The sequence below is a fragment of the Cercospora beticola genome, chromosome 1, assembly GCF_033473495.1.
Source record: "Cercospora beticola chromosome 1, complete sequence".
NCBI classification, from domain to species: Eukaryota; Fungi; Ascomycota; class Dothideomycetes; order Mycosphaerellales; family Mycosphaerellaceae; genus Cercospora; species Cercospora beticola.
In genome coordinates, this window is record NC_088935.1 from 3,767,128 (window position 1) to 3,782,897 (window position 15,770).

At 51.0% G+C, this 15,770-nt stretch overlaps 8 protein-coding genes across 8 annotated transcripts; 3 read left to right on the top strand and 5 right to left on the bottom strand.

Moving 5' to 3' along the window:
• Positions 1 to 160: 160 nt before the first annotated feature.
• Positions 161 to 1,163, bottom strand: RHO25_001536 (uncharacterized protein; the record flags this gene model as incomplete). Its single annotated transcript, XM_023594145.2, has 2 exons — positions 161 to 819; positions 887 to 1,163. 2 exons carry the CDS (start codon positions 1,161 to 1,163, stop codon positions 161 to 163), a joined length of 936 nt encoding a protein of 311 aa, XP_023459720.1.
• Positions 1,164 to 2,415: 1,252 nt separating this feature from the next.
• RHO25_001537 (uncharacterized protein) lies at positions 2,416 to 4,063 on the top strand (the record flags this gene model as incomplete). Its single annotated transcript, XM_023594146.2, has 6 exons — positions 2,416 to 2,497; positions 2,670 to 2,756; positions 2,810 to 2,897; positions 2,947 to 3,351; positions 3,495 to 3,887; positions 3,955 to 4,063. The coding sequence occupies 6 exons, from the start codon at positions 2,416 to 2,418 to the stop codon at positions 4,061 to 4,063; spliced, it is 1,164 nt and encodes a 387-aa protein (XP_023459721.1).
• Positions 4,064 to 5,092: 1,029 nt separating this feature from the next.
• Positions 5,093 to 5,902, bottom strand: RHO25_001538 (uncharacterized protein; the record flags this gene model as incomplete). The annotated part of the gene is made up of 2 exons (XM_023594148.2): positions 5,093 to 5,433; positions 5,479 to 5,902. 2 exons carry the CDS (start codon positions 5,900 to 5,902, stop codon positions 5,093 to 5,095), a joined length of 765 nt encoding a protein of 254 aa, XP_023458522.1.
• A 2,165-nt stretch (positions 5,903 to 8,067) lies between these two features.
• RHO25_001539 (uncharacterized protein) lies at positions 8,068 to 9,756 on the top strand (the record flags this gene model as incomplete). The annotated part of the gene is made up of 4 exons (XM_023594149.1): positions 8,068 to 8,503; positions 8,553 to 8,806; positions 8,865 to 9,286; positions 9,339 to 9,756. The coding sequence occupies 4 exons, from the start codon at positions 8,068 to 8,070 to the stop codon at positions 9,754 to 9,756; spliced, it is 1,530 nt and encodes a 509-aa protein (XP_023458517.1).
• A 162-nt stretch (positions 9,757 to 9,918) lies between these two features.
• On the bottom strand, positions 9,919 to 10,563 carry RHO25_001540 (uncharacterized protein; the record flags this gene model as incomplete). The annotated part of the gene is made up of 1 exon (XM_023594150.2): positions 9,919 to 10,563. The coding sequence occupies one exon, from the start codon at positions 10,561 to 10,563 to the stop codon at positions 9,919 to 9,921; it is 645 nt and encodes a 214-aa protein (XP_023458520.2).
• A 294-nt stretch (positions 10,564 to 10,857) lies between these two features.
• Positions 10,858 to 12,236, bottom strand: RHO25_001541 (uncharacterized protein; the record flags this gene model as incomplete). The annotated part of the gene is made up of 2 exons (XM_065602120.1): positions 10,858 to 11,710; positions 12,154 to 12,236. 2 exons carry the CDS (start codon positions 12,234 to 12,236, stop codon positions 10,858 to 10,860), a joined length of 936 nt encoding a protein of 311 aa, XP_065458192.1.
• Positions 12,237 to 12,665: 429 nt separating this feature from the next.
• On the top strand, positions 12,666 to 14,000 carry RHO25_001542 (uncharacterized protein; the record flags this gene model as incomplete). Its single annotated transcript, XM_023594151.2, has 1 exon — positions 12,666 to 14,000. The coding sequence occupies one exon, from the start codon at positions 12,666 to 12,668 to the stop codon at positions 13,998 to 14,000; it is 1,335 nt and encodes a 444-aa protein (XP_023458519.1).
• Positions 14,001 to 14,125: 125 nt separating this feature from the next.
• RHO25_001543 (uncharacterized protein) lies at positions 14,126 to 15,148 on the bottom strand (the record flags this gene model as incomplete). Its single annotated transcript, XM_023594152.1, has 1 exon — positions 14,126 to 15,148. The coding sequence occupies one exon, from the start codon at positions 15,146 to 15,148 to the stop codon at positions 14,126 to 14,128; it is 1,023 nt and encodes a 340-aa protein (XP_023458514.1).
• Positions 15,149 to 15,770: the final 622 nt, after the last annotated feature.

The following is a 15,770-nucleotide window of genomic DNA, read 5'->3' on the forward strand; positions in this document are numbered from 1 at the left end:
GCGCAGAAGCATTTAGCGTAGCATGGCGTCGGAGGGGTATCTGATCTAGCTAGCAGCATGTATGCTTGCTGTATTAAGCCGTATTACTTCAATGACGAAAGATTGTCACTATGCATCTATTTTGCTTCATCGTGCACAATTCGTTCGCCCGTTCAACGCATCACCCTGCCCAGCTCACACTTTTCACCAACTTCTGCCTCAATATTTCCAACCTCTCTCCCTTCTCCACCCATCTATCTTCCAGCCATTGTGCGAGCTCGGCGTCCGAATGCGGTAGGTCTGCTATCGCGTGCCGTGTGACGTGAACGTAAAAGGTATTTTGTTGGTCCAGCTTCGGTTGGGAAAGCGTTTGCCAGAATGTGGGTGGCTTCTGAAATTGCGGACTCCCTCCTTGTGGGTGGTGGGCATAAGCAATAGTAAGATCGTAGACAGCTTGCACGTGAGGCGTAGTTCTCAACTGTCTCACAGACGCGCAAAAGCCTTTGACACGAGGGTAGAGGACATGTTTCCCCAGCTGGCGATTATTGGCTTCGCACCATTTCTCTGCTGAGAGGCGTTTGGATGGCGTGTAGCGTGTTGCTTCGCTGAAGGATATGAGCCACATTGGCCACTTCCTTTCTTGCACGCCTTTGAAGACTCGATCCATTTCACGTTGGTCTGTCATCCAGTTGCGGCTGACGAGAGGCATGCCCATGGCCCAGAGGCCCCAGCCGAGAAATGGTACCCATTTGAGTTGCTGTTTGGCGAAATACCGACAGCGACCAAGCATTGATTTCTGAAGAGCAAGGGCTTGAATACTGTAGAAATCGGCCCATTCGACTACATTACAAAATCCGTGTTAGGGCAGGGAAAATTCTACTGGGGGAATTCGCCTGAAGAAACACACCATGATTCGATATTACAATCGCACTCTCCCCCGGCGGAAGATCATCTGCACCCGAAACGATAATCTTGGCGCCATTTCTTCGCGTCAGGATACTTTGGATTCCGTTCCATACGGGCTCGGCGATTGCGGAGGAGAGGTCATATGCTAGGGTGGGCGCGATCGCGGAGAGGGGTAAGAGAGCGGAAAGTAAGATGTCGGCGATGAAGAGATGGATGAGCCATGGGATGAGGAAGATTGCAGATCGCAGGACCAGTGCGACCTGGTATATGGGTGCCATGGGGTTTGTGGAGCGTGCGGGCTATTTATACTGTATCACATACGTGCAGATGATGATGTGCCTCACGCAAGGAACGGAGTGGCAGCGGAAGAGCAAGAGGTCTTGGCAAGCACGGTCGAGCAGTTCGAGCTGCGAGGTACGTCATGTTCTCTTTATGCTTTCCCTTCACCGTTTCGGAAACCTCAACTCTATGTCTTGCGTGTCCTTCTGTCTCGCGCCTTTCCAGGCATAGCAAATACACAGCGAAAAACACGAAAACGAACTACTGCTGCAGCAGTTGTCTCCGCGGGACCACCACAAACAGCGACGGCGATCCTACAAACTTCACGGGTCCTGCCGCATCCAATCTGGCCCACGCCTGGGAGGCCAGCGAGGGCCTAGAACCGACCCGCCTCTCTGTGCAACACCAGACTGCCTCTTAAACCGCGCATTCAGAACGCCAATCTTCCATATCTGATCATCTCGCATCGAGGTCCTCCCCTCTGTTCACATCCTACGACCCAGAAACGATCCGCCAGGCAAACATTGTCATTGTTCTCGTGAGCGCGATAGCATCAGGACCACCCACCGGAAACACGCCTAAACGGCACAAGCACACAGCCCCAAGCCCCCAAGCAAACAACCACTCACCACAGACCTTTCGCACAGTTCGGACCCGGACCCGCGACTTCGAAGGAAGGGCAAGCATCTGCATCTGCAGAACTATCCCACCGAGCCTCACATTCCAAATCTCGAACACTCACACATCTTACCTCCCGTATACAACAACGCACAACCACTCATTTCAATCACCCGCCCGATGTACTCAAGCACAGCGTGAGACGCACTCGTTTCAGACTGCAGCAGGCAAACGTCGGACCTTACCATATTCGACTTCCCGTGTGCGACATAGGTACGCTCCATCCTGTTTGTGTGCGGTCACACGTGCGTTTCCTTTTTGTTTGATTTTAGCTATCCCTTGGGTGAACCGAGGTGAGGCAAACTTATGCGCAGGCCGATGCTGCGGCGGGAAGGATTTGTGTTTGTGCCGCTTTTTTGTTTGAACTTGCTTGTGTACTTGTTGTGCCTGCTTCCGAGCGATCGGTTGGTGAGGGTTGTGGAGAGATGATATGAGATTTGTTCGTTGCGCTTTGTGGTGCTTTTGATCTTGTTTGAGAAGACTTCAGTGTTTGTCGACTTTGACAGGAGACTAATCTGTGAGAATTCAGTCTGAGAACGGTGACAATTGCAGCGAAGACGCTCGAATTTCGATATGGCGACGTATAGCTCTGGACATCATGCTATGCACCATGGCCTCCCTCAGGTCGGTCAGCTGGATCAGGAAAGCTCATACGGTGCGTGTCATCTTAGCTCGGTCTTGATCTCCATCCGGAAGGCTTCGCAGTCACGCAGCATAATGCTACTGGGTGCTTTGACTTGCAAGTCGAAGGTCGGAGAAGAGTTCGAAGTGTCAAACATTCGTCGGGGCCTCTTCGGCAAACATGCTGACATGTGTCTCCTTGCCAGAACCTACTTCATCAGCGAGTGACAGCAAAAGTCCTCTTGGATTGAGCTTTTTCAAGAATCTCAACCCTGAGAAGAAGCAGACCAAAGGTAGGAGAATTGTGTGAAGTTCCCGATGCTCTTGAGCTAAAGTTTGCGTGCAGATGGACAACCTCCCAAACGAAGAGGCCCAAAGCCGGATAGCAAGCCGGCCTTGACAAGACGGCAAGAACTGAACCGACAGGCTCAGAGGTATGCTTCTGTCATTAACGGCTGCCGCGACTCAGTCTGACTTTCTCAGAACACATCGCGAACGCAAAGAAATGTACATCAAAGCCCTCGAACAAGAAGTACTTCGACTCAAAGAGCTCTTTACCCAAACGGCGCGTGAACGAGATGCTGTCAACGAAGAGAACCGCAAACTGAAGGAGCTGTTAATGCAACATGGCATCTCCTACGATTTCGGAACTACACCAATCAAGTTCCAACGCGCAGAGAGCGCATACGGGCAGAGTTCCAGTGGCAGTATATCTGGCAGCTATCGCGGCACATCTGACAGCACTGGCCTCAGCCCGCCAACGATGCCCAATCAAATGGCGCATCCTCAACATTACGCCAACATGCAACCCAATCAAATACGCAACATGGCGCAAATGCCCACCAGCCGCCTCGACTACGACTCAATAGGCATCGACTTTGTCTTAACGTATGACTCCCAAGGCAACCCCATCCAATTCCCTGGTCCATCAAACCCATACCCATCGCCACCACCTCAAACCTAGCGCAGCTGCGAGGTATGCAGAACCCACAAGAAGATCCACCTCAACTGACAGCTCACATGTTACGCAGGCTCGAACGCCCCTGCATGGATCACATGCAATACCTCCTCGTCCGCTCGCACAATCCCGAAGGCAAAGGATTCAATCATCCGATGGAGAATCCTGATGATGGTCAGATTGAACATATGTCGGGTCATGCGTTGATGGGTACTAGTGCGCCGTGGTCGCATATTAAGGATACGCCGAAGGAGAATTATCCGCATCAGATGCCATCGGATATGAGTAATCAGAGTTTGGCGAAGCTGTTGGATCTCAGTTCGAGGTTGCCGATTGATCGGGAAGGGGAGATTACGCCGATTATGGCGTGGACGATGATTTTCACGTGTGAGAGGATTGGGGAGTTGGTGGAGAAGGATTTTGAGAGGTTGAAGCATGGGTTGGTGGGGAAGGTGAGGTGTTATGGGTAAGTTTCCTTGCTTTGATGCCTGTTGGCATGATTTTTTTGGTTGCTGACGAAGAGTTTTACTCAGATTCGGAGCTGTGCTCGAAGAATTCGAAGTTCGGGATGCGTTGAATGGGGTTCTGGCCGAGAAGGACATTGTTCCGGCCATGTCGAATGCGATGTTCGTTTCTCAGTAAATGGCTGCCGGGCAGCGCTGATTGTTGTTGAGGAGGAGACGGGCGAGGCTCGGTCAATATTGTCCTCTATATTCGGTTGCTGTAATGTCTGTATGAACATGATTGCCTCCTGCTTTTCTGAAAGCTATGTGATCGCCGCCCAACATTGAAAATCCAGTCGTCGTCGCCGCTGCTTATCCGCCATTTGACTTGTATGTTGGGCATTCGACTTATTGCACTTTCCCGCAGTATGAGTTGACACCGTAGCAAGCTACAAAGAAAGATGTCAGAATGCAGGCTGGCGACGAGCTTTTGGGGTGCTCAAAAAGGCAGAACGAAAAAATGAAAATGAAAAATCTTGGACTGCTCACAAGAGAATGAGTTGATCACTTGCAACCACCGTTAAGCCTGAATGATACTATGCAGTAACGTGGCAGCTTCTCACGATGCTCATCTGGTGAACACAGTGTAAGACTTGCCCTGCAAAAGTGTCCTTCCTACCTTGAAGTGAATAGATCATGATCTGGCCAAAAACGTATTTCCTATCGATCGGGAAAGGCAAAAAGATGGTCGTCGACTGTTACGTTGCGTTGGTAGGACACCAATGATGATTACAGGTGACGAGGGACGCGAGTGTAGTGAACATTGTGGGAACTACAAGATATTTTGAAATAGCTTTCCAGCACTAGATCAAGTACAGGTGTCAGCGAAAGCACGAGAAACGAGGATGCTCAAATTGAACAAAAGCAGGCTGGAACATGCGAACATTGTTCAAAGCACATTACTGTCACAGATGAAGAGGAACTGAAAAACAGGAACTGGAAAGCAACGAAGTTCTGTGCAGAGATGCATAATTGTAACTACAGTTCGCAGGATGCGGATGATAGTCACAAGCATTGCGGATCGCGATTTCGCGTTCGTATCTCAGGCAGCAAAAGTGCCCGGTAGACTGAACCTCAATTGAGGACGTCGATCTCAGCGTATCAAGCGCTGGAAGCAAGAGTGAGCATCATGGTAATCTCATGAGCCAGGCGTGGAGAATCTCATCAATCAAAGGACTTCGTCGTCGTCTTCCTCCATCTTGACAGTGGCGGTGGACTCGTTGTCAGAGAACTGGGAAGTCATGTCAGTGTCAGAATCAGCAGCGTGCTGGGAGCTGTCGGCCGTCACTTCCGTGTGAGGTGGGAACAAGGTGGCCGTACTGCGATCAGAGTCGATGTCCATACGCTCGGTGCCTTGCTCGAGGCTTTGCTCGGCGCTTGCAGGCTTTGGCTCGGTCTTGGGGAGCGCCCGGGTATCATCGGTGACGACTGGTTCGTGCAGCATCTCTTGCTCAGGTCCAAGCAACATCTGCTTGGCATCTTCGAGATCTTGAGCCGAACGTTGACCTTCTGCGACGATGGGCCCGGAGCCTTACAACACCTCTTTCTCAGTACCGAGTAACATTTCCTTATCGTCTTCCAAGTTCTGAGCCGAGCGTTGCTCTTTTGCGGCCTCTCTTGCTGCGATGTCGCGCTCGATCTTGGTCAGCTGTTCACGCAGTTGAGCAAGACGGTGACCTGCGGTGTCTGACAGACTACCGGTGGCGAGCTCGCGGATCTGGACGAAGTAGCCCAAGCTGGTATGGGCTCCCTTGAGGTACTTTCTAGCATCGGCCGTTTCGTCTGTCAAGCCTGCAAGGATGGCATTGCACTGAGCTCTCATCCAGAATGGTATGTGGGGCTCTTCGAGCAGCTCGATGAACTTGTTCTCAGCACGAATGACCATGAATGGGTTTTCGCTGTTTGTGGCCTTGAGGTAGGCATGTGCTTCGGCGTAGCGCTCTTGATAGACACGCTCAACGTTGGTGATTGGAGGCATGTTGGCTGATGATGCAGAGGTGGAATCGAGGTCAATGAGTGAGAGTTGTCAGTTATGGCACGAGGGGGATGCGCAGATAAGAGCAGCGGCTGCCGGGAGAAGATCAAGGACAAGTGATGAAATAACTCACAATTGCAGATTCTACCACGGGTTTCTCGACCTGGGATTGTTTGTTGCACAAGGTGGCGGGTCGCTCCGGATTGCTGTCGAAACTTCCAGTCTTGTTGCAAACACTTTGGAAAGCTCTGTGAGTATATAGTGCTCCTGCCCCTTCCATCCCACTTTTGTCCTTCAACACATCCCCCACGACTTTCACACCAACCTGTCCTACAGCTTTGCCCACACCTGTCACTTGATAGTTGATACTCACACCTCCACAATCTCTTTTGTTTCGTGAGCGTCACGAACAACCGCCCAGGTGTTATCACTGACTGGCGAGACTTCCCCAGCTGCCCACTGCAGTTGAGTCCAGTCATTCACCATGGCTGAGAATTCCGGGTCTGATGACTACGGAAGCTTCCCAGAGGAAGAGGTAGGCAGCAATATGCACTCTTTTCTCAGACTGCTCCTGCGAAATTTGGCAGTGACAACGAAAAAATTGACATGAAAATCTTGCGCGGCTTATACGAGCCGGACTTGACTACTTGCATCCAGCGTCAAAGCGAAAGGATACTTAGTATGCGGTATCGAAGCAGGTTATTACGCTAATGTGCCTGTAGATACCGTGGAACGAACGATAGCACCAAAAAAAAAAGTCTAATCGGAAGTGAAGTGAACATACGCTGGATGGGACCAGAAATGATCAAGCACAACAAAGCAGCTGTGTCCATAATAATTCCTGAATGGCACATTGATTAGAACAGGCAAAAAAGATGGTCGTCGACTGTTACGTCGCGTTGGTAGGACACCAATGATGATCTTGGTCCTAGGTATCGTTAATACAAGCGCCGGATGTTGTGGTTGTGGACGCTGCTCACCCTAAGGGGGTCGAACCCTATTCGAAGGTTAGAACAAGCTCATTAATGCACTGGAAGCAGACTCTATTCACCTCGACCTTGGCGTTTTTGACGATTGGAATCGTATTAGCACCACGCTCTAACCAACTGAGCTAAGGAACCGTGGTTGTTGATGGCGGTGGAGCGAAAAAATCGAATATAATCACTCAAACTCAGCCGAGCCGACCCGGGCCGACCACGTTCTCCGACCCCACATCAGTCAGCAGCTGAGCAACTTCAAAGTTGTTTCTCTAACACTAACATCTCCAACAACTTTGCAGACTTCGTTCTTTGCAGCATATTTCGCCCCTGAGGAGGCCTACTACTTCAGTGAATCCCTACGCTCTGCAATACAGCAGTTTGACCCTCTATACAAGCCAGACTGGACCTCACAAGCCCGACGCGATGCGTCGTGCCGTTGTGCTACGTCGCTCGAATTGGGTCTGGAGAAAGACTGCTGCGCTGCAGCAAAGGCGGACGAAACATCACTCGGCGAAAGCAACCAAGAAGTCTCAACGCCAACATATTACTTCCCTCTCATGCGAACAAGTCCTTGCCGCCGGGCTGGAGTCTAGTGGCAGCATAAAAACAATGCCACTTACAATTCTCGGGCCATAGCTTCCTGTGACACTGGAGTTCGATTTTCTGAGAGTGCCAAAATTCTCGAGATGTCTCCAAACCTGGCTCTAGGACTAAACTCGTGCCATAGATGGTTGTTCGGTGGCCAGCATAGCAAGGAGCCATTGCTTTGGGTATACTCTCCCGGAACGCATTTCTTATCTGCTACTCGTGAGTGACAAATGTGATCAAGGCCGAGCAACAAAATCTTCACAAGCATCAGATGCTGCATGTTTGAGTTGAAATGAGGTCAGTATACGAAGCACGACATCTCGACATCGCTTCACATGTAAGTGCACCGAAGGTCCATCCAGTTTCACATGCAATCAACGAAGAGCACCGATGAGCATTCACCACCCTGCCCGTTATCAAAACCAGGCTCTTGCCCACGACTTTCTCATACCTTCTCAACACTACCACCATTCGCAATATGACCCAAGCTTGATCACAGCACAGCACTAGGAATCCACAATAGCGGCACCGGACATCCACTCCACGCGGGCGGCAGCCAGCATCCACTCCACACAGGCGGCACCGAAACACTGCGTCACCATGGCCTGGCTCAGTGCATTGTTGCTCCTGTGCGCAGTCATCTGCGACGTTCATGCCAATGGCTACCCTTTTCCCCAAGATCCCAAGGCGCTCCACGAAGTATTCCAGGTCGACATGCGTGCTCCCGACCGCTATCCAAGTTCGTGTGCGAGGCCGCTGTGGCAATCGAGAGATGGTCGACCGAACGCTTTTGGAGGTCAACCGCTCTATGACCCCCAGGAAGACTTTTACGGACGTGATGCGAATATGCTCAATCACATGTGGTTCCAAGCATACGCCATGTTGTCGACTGCTCGGGCTGCGATCTGGCCACGCAATTACGCTATGCCTCAAGTCTATTCCCTGGTGTATAGCTTCTTTGGTCTCTGGCCAAACCCGGACGCAGATGACAAGGAACCGGAAGAAGGCGACAAAGTGTTTCTTGATGTGTTACGAGGTATGTCAACGTATTAAGCCAATTTGGGCAGTACTGACGTGAGACCAAGCTCGCTACGCAGGTGTGCAGCAAACCATAGAGCGCGCTCAGGCCGATGGACGCAACAAGCCTAAATTGTTCTGCGGCGGAGCATACTGGGAGATACAGTATCCGGAATCTCCGGCTCGGCAACGCGATGGCAGTATCATTAAACGCCCAGACGGTACTGACATGCCGCTGTTGGAATGGGAGCTGCAGCATAATCGTGACTATCACAAGTCCTGGTATCTCTGGTACGACATCGATTATCCCTCTGGGAGCGAGGTAAGTACTGCAGTACAGTGACATCGTACATCTAGAATCTGAGGTTGACATTCCATAGAAGGGCTACATTGTCCTCGACAAGGAGGAACACCCCGCAGACCCAGCATCAGCGCCATTCCCATGGCCTCTGGCCGCCAACGGCCAGCCTGATTTTTGCTTGCAGGAAATTTACGCCCAAGTTCTCCATGCGACGACACCTAGAGGCCAAGGCACCGATGCATGGCAAGCTGCCGACCATATAATCCTGTGCCCGCTCAGTTTCACTGCCAGGGTCGACATGAACGACATTGATTTCGCCGCTCCGCAAACGGAAGGTAGTAATGGTCAGGATGGGACACATATCGATCTTATGAGCGTGCCCGGTATCACTCTACTGCATGAGTTGCATCACGTTGCATACCGAGATTTTTCAAACGACGTGTATCCTTGGTTCCCGAGGCGAGATCCTGATGATCAGATTACTGGGAAGATCTCTGAGGAGTAAGTCACAATATCGACTTATTGGGCTGAGTTTCAAACTAATCATTCGCAGTTTTCCCAACCAAAAGTCGGGGTTTTCGCAAGCTCGCGTCCACCACTGCGCAGAAGGCCCCACGCAATCAATGTCGATTGCATCGTATGAATTGGCAGAACCTATATCCGAAGGCAACGACATACAGAGTGTTTTCGCTCCAGAAAGCGCTGCGTGGTTCGCCCGAGCCATTGACCTCACTATGCGCACTCACCAGGACTGGAGCACAGGATATTGCCTACCGTGGAATACGCAACCACTTCAGGGACCCAGTGCTCCAATTGTAGAAAGCTGCCTGGACGAGGTATCGAGAGCCAAGCATTTCTTCAACGAAAGTTTGCTGAGCAACATCTCGTATGCGAAAGCTGGTCATGGCGTACAGCATCCTTGGGAAGTACCACTGTGCGACATATTCCGAGAGGTTATGGCTCAGGCGTAAAATGGGCTCGATCATTGAGAATATTCATTTCTGCCGCCACGGGAAGTCAACAGCTGCTGGGAATACGCCATCCATGTCTGCAACACCGTGAAAAGTTGCGCAGCTTGCGCGAGCTGAGGCCGCATCCCGCACAACAATAGTCAAGCTTCGCATGATCTCCTATCAGAACTTCCTAGGACCTCCGGACCCACTGACTTGTTCCTCTCCAATCTTCGAAATCTCCTCACTCGGCTGCACCCAAACCTTCGTTGCATCTTTGTGCATATCCGTCCCGAAGCGTTCCAGACACCAATCAAGCAAATTCTCGAGTTCAGCACGACTCTTCGATCTCAGAGACTCCATATCTTCCTCCCTACCGCCACTTTTCGCGCATCGTTCGACCCGATCGAGAAATTCTCTCGCACTCGTCTGTCTTGGCAACTTCTGCCCATCTTCCTCTCCAGCAGCATCCTCGGAACCCCAGAACCTCGAAAAACCTTCCCACTCGCCAACATCGGAATACCAGGCTCGGGCATTGTTGAAGTCGCCTTCGATACGATGCAAAATGCCATGGACGTACATTCCTTCGTAAGCCGGCGGGGACTGCATGTGGCGAACCAAGAAATGAGCCGATGGCAGATCATGGTTCAAAATGTGCAGTAAGGCTTCGATTGCGGGATGCAGATATAGTGAGGCGATACTATCACTAAGTCCAGGATCTTGTATCTTGTCTGGTGCGAACAGAGGTGCCTGAAACGATTTCAGCTTGATGAGAAGCTCATCGAAGGGCACTGGAGCTTGAGCTGGATGAATTGAAGTCATGGTCATAGCCAACTTCTTCACACTTGAATGTCGTGCAAATATCTTCAGTACACCACGACGAAACAAAAAATCCAAAATTGGTGTCGGATTTCTGGATCATGCACGTCATGATGCCGTCGACGATCTCAAGACCGATCGCTGCAATTCTCACCCAAAACAGCAGGTCACTGGAGCGAAAATATTGGTCTTGCTAACGACAATGTAACCAGCAAATTGGGAAGGCTCTCCGTAAGAAAGCTTGGTATATCTCTTTGGATCGACAATGCAGTACCCTAACGCTCGGCAGACACAACGACTTCACTATGGCTTTCTTCCTATCGTCACATACATGATGCAATGCAGTCCCGTCCCAGACACCAGTGTCTCCCGCATCTCTTTCCTGAGCTCTTCTATCCGCAGCTGCATCTTTGGACTTAAGACTTGTCCATCGGCAATGGCTCTCTCGATGGCGAAATGCAACATCTTCGGCACATTCTCAGCATTGAACTTGCCCAAAGCTCTCAGCTCAGGCGTCTTCTCCGTAATACCACAGCTTGCCCATTTGTATGTTGTGACCGACACATCAACGAACCCAGCTTCACGCATCCACTGCGCTGTCTTCTCTCCGCAACGAGTATCTAAGCGCTTCTTTGGAGACTGCAAATCAGCGTTCAAGCATCGAAGCCACTCCCATTTGTCGCTAACATTGTTTCCAGAACCATCGAACCAGGTCCACGACAGATCATGGATCTCTGCCCATCCGCCGGATTTGAGGAGAGAGTACTCTTTCTTGACGAATGACGGCCAGTCGTTCATTCCGAGAATCAAGAGCCGGCTGTAAATGTAGTCGAAAAGATCTGTATCAGTTGGCAACGAACATGACCCGGGGTCATTCGGCGTCCATTCCGTGGGTCGTTGACTTATGGCATTGCCTTGGAAGAATTGTACGTTTGGGCGATGTGCTCTTAATTCTGGAACGCGGGAAAGGTCCAGCCCGATGCATTCTGCTTGAGGATATCGTTCGGACATATCGTCTGTCACAATGCCTGTGCCGCAGCCGATGTCGAGCATGCGAGCACCTCTGTTGTCGGAGATCGGAGCGTGGAAGATGTTGCCGTGCATGACATCCTTGACCAGCCGAGCTTGTGTTTCGAGACGGACATGCTCTGGCGAACTGATCAACACAGTCAGTATTGCAACTCCTGAGATCTGATGCTATACTTAATCATTTGGCAGGCAATATTTCGCCTTCTTGTCGACATGGTAAGAAGGTGTTCGGTCTGGAGTTTGACCAAGATCGATGGCAACATTCTTCGATACGAGCGACTCGTCACTATCATTCCGGAGCTCTGTAATTCGGACGATAGACTCCTTCTTTTCTGAAAAGACATCGACAGTAGGGCTGTAAACTTCGATTGATATCGCCATGTTGAAGCTTTATGAGGAGGAATGATGTGGATAAACAGCGAATGACAGGGACAAGTTGGCCAAAGAATAGACTCTTTATATCTTGCACAAGCGCTCGGTCTTCAAAACAAATTCGATTGCGAAACTATCTTCTGCATCACTTCGGATCCATCCATTCTCACTAAACGCGTGGACTGCTATCGAAGCCACCGTTCCGCGTCCTGGACCTCGTCAGTGTAGCGGTATACGGAGGCGCCGAGAGGCGTTCTGAGGCTGGCTGAGAACACGACCATGCAAAGCCAAGCTGTGGCTTCGAATACACCCGCCGTCCTCGAAGAGCTTAGAGCAGCGGTAGAGCTCTGTCACACGACTTCGATCGCAGATGAGGCGTATTTCACGAAACCGATTGGTATTTCATGCACGCTAAGCCCTCCAACCTCGAACGCCTCTATGCATCCTCGTGCTGTCCGTGAGCCACAGAGAGCTGTCAGTTATGCATATGCGAAGCATAATTGCTCCATTATCCTAAAGAGGTAAGTTTCGACGCCTCAGAAGGCGCTCTCCACAGCAAGCTCGGTGTTATTTATCAGGCCACGTACAGATGGCGTTTGTGGATGATCTAGAGTGTACGGACAGGCCGCGAGCTCTAAGACGGCGTAGGAGATCATATTTCATTCCAACACCCAGTGATTTACGTCTCTGTTCACCATCTCATAACCATCATGTCTACTTTAGCGACTCCTCCAGCCACGCCCGGCACCGAGAAGAACAATAGCTTCGATCAGCCAGCGGACACCAACTCGCTCATGAATGAGCTCTCAAGACTAAACATTTCCATCTCCAAAGGCGACAATGCGGCCAAGACGAAAGCCCTTGCTCTGTCCCGCCAACTCACAGCCAGCTTGACTGAACCCGTCGACGCTGCTTCGTCCATGATCTTTCAGCCCTTCGTTTCATTCGCCGTGCAAACCGCAGTGCGTCTGGATGTCTTCTCTCGCCTGATTCAACAACAAGACAAGCAAGACAACAAGGTCGTTTCCACAAATACCCTCTCAGTCTTGTGCAATAATGCTGAGCCGCTACTCCTCTCACGCATTCTCCGGGGCCTCTCAAGCTTGAATTACATCTCCGAGGGCACCGAGCCAGAAACATGGCTTGCCAACCCCACAACACACGCCTTCGCCATTCCAGCAATCGCAGCCGGTCATCGCTTCGTGTGGGATATCCAAGTGCCAGGAACAGCTTACGCGCCCAAATTTCTGGAAGAGACCAACTACGCCTGCCCGACCTCTGCAAACGATGGCTTCATCCAATATGCCCTCTCGACAAAATACGATGTTTTCGAATACATGTCTCGTGTTCGACGCGATCGACTACAAGACTTTCACACCTTCATGGGCAACACCATGGGTTCCAGATCCTACTGGGTAGATTGGTATCCCGTACAAGAACAGATCCTCTCGGGCTACGATTCTTCCTCAACGCTCCTGGTTGATGTCGGAGGAGGGAAAGGCCACGATATCTTGTCCTTTGCCGAAAGATTCCCATGCACTGGGAAGGAAGAAATGTCGACACCCAGATTAATCCTCCAAGACCTGCCCGCCGCACTCTCCACCATCTCTCCCTCATCTCGCGACCCTCGAATTCACTACCAAGCTCAAGACTTTTTCCAACCGAACACTATCCACGGCGCGAGAGTCTACTTTCTTCATCATATTCTACACGACTGGAGCGAAGCTTACGCCTTGAAGATCTTGCGGAACCTGAAATCTGTGATGAAGCCTGGGTATTCGAAATTGTTGATTCACGATTTGGTGCTGCCGGACAAGGGGACGAGCCAGTTCCAAGCAGCGTTCGACATGGTGATGATGACATTCAATGCTGGAATCGAAAGAAGTCGGACGCAGTGGGAGGAGTTGTTGAAGAAAGCAGGGTTGAGACTTGAAGGGATCTGGCATGGAGAGGGCGGAGAAGATGCAGATGGAATTGTGCAGGCAGTGGTGGATGTGGACGTGGAGCGAGAGACGGAGGAGTATCGTGGCCCAGGTTTCCGCTGAGTTGGAGAAGAGGGTGCTGATTGTCTTCTTCGTTTTATTTCCAGCGTTCAGCATTTCGTGCATTTTGCAGATGTTTTGCAGTCTATCCCACGACAATGAGGCTCAAAGAGCATCAGGCCTCCACATCATTCATTTCGGTAGGCTGAATGTCTCGGGTCACTGGGCTCGACAATCCAAATCTCATCTTTTTCACCACCATGATGACCCGGGTCTCCTGGTTTGACCACGACCTCTTCCGCCCCATTCATTTTCCATGAGGTGATCATATCTCCCTCCGGATCCAGACTTATCGGTGCACTCCTCACGTTCTCCTCCGTCTCTTCGTCGAAATGCAACCAAAACTTCAACAGATATTCCTCCACACTATCGTACAACTCGCTCGAGTAATACTTCTCGTTGATGCCATACCGCCACTTCCAATCTTTCCTCTCCCCTTCGGTATCAGGAGAGCAGTAAAGCGCATGAACACCACTTGGTGTCCAATCAGGGTGTTTCTCTCCGATGTTAATCGCCACTGCGATCGTCCAGTCCTCCCAAGCTTGTTCATATGGGTCGAACTCATCGAGCGGGGTATCAAGAGTGTGTCCAATCCGAACGGGGGCATGCACTTCCAAGTCACTGCTCTCAGTTGGGAAAAATGTCGAAGGGCGGGATCCATAATCGCATTCCATCTTGGGAGCAGAGATGGAAGAGACGAGGGACATCAAGTACTCGAGGTCTTCGGGCGGTTCCTCTGGGTATTCTGAATCTTGGAGAGCCGGGTCTTTGGAGCTTTGTTTGGAACGTAGTGCTTGTCGTAACGTGTTGAAGTAGTTTGTCACGGACGTCAGGTCCACGGGCTCGTGCGAAGTACCGTCGAGTTTGAATCTTTCCGCGAAGCGGGAAGTGGGCATGAGAGTCAGAAGATCTTGCGGAGTAGAGATAGTGTCTCCAATCGCGTCTCCGCCAAGCCGGTGAGCGAAGTAGTCGTTGATGGCTCTCATACGAGCCTTGTGCACATTCTGTTCATTCCAGCTATCCGGAACAACGGCAGTCTCAATCTTCTCCACCAGGATAGGCAGTAAAGACATGTTCCTTGCAAAGACTGTCTGTCGGTATTGGTCCAGAGCATGCTGAATGCTCGCTTTTCGCGAATCGTCTAAAGTCATGGTGAGTAGAATCTTTGCGTTCTCAAGCAATTGCAGACATTGCAATGGCAGCAAGCAAACACTTTGTTATATCCACGCCACCACCGGTGAGGCCTCCACAGCCAGTGGCATTGACCCACTGTAGGCTGCAATGCGCTAAAAGACAGCTCCCACAGGCGCTTTGCCTAGCTCGGCGCGATCCAAACACAAATCTGTGGACAGATCAACAACACTCACTCTTTTTGAGCTCACGGCCGTCCTGTGAAATCGAATATTGGCCAGACTGATAGCTATGTCTAGACAGCTAAGCCTCTGGCAAAGCGCGTATATCCTCACCATCTTGAGTACCCTCATCGTTTCGCTGTCATCGAATTCCATCATCCGCATCTTCAACTCATCACTCACCTCTGGACACGAGATTGTTCAGACATCTGCTGAGTGTAGAGACGTTCCTGCCTGTCATGACTTCACTCTTTGGAGCTACTCACCCCGGGAAGCACGTGGAGGTGCAGGCAGATCGCGCGGCGGTACAGCCATGCTCTCCATGGACTGAACAGTGTCCATGGTCTCGTCTTCTTCGAAGGTGTCCAAGAATATTGTGCTTGTCGCGAAGCTGTCTCCCTCTGCTATAGCCAGCTCAACA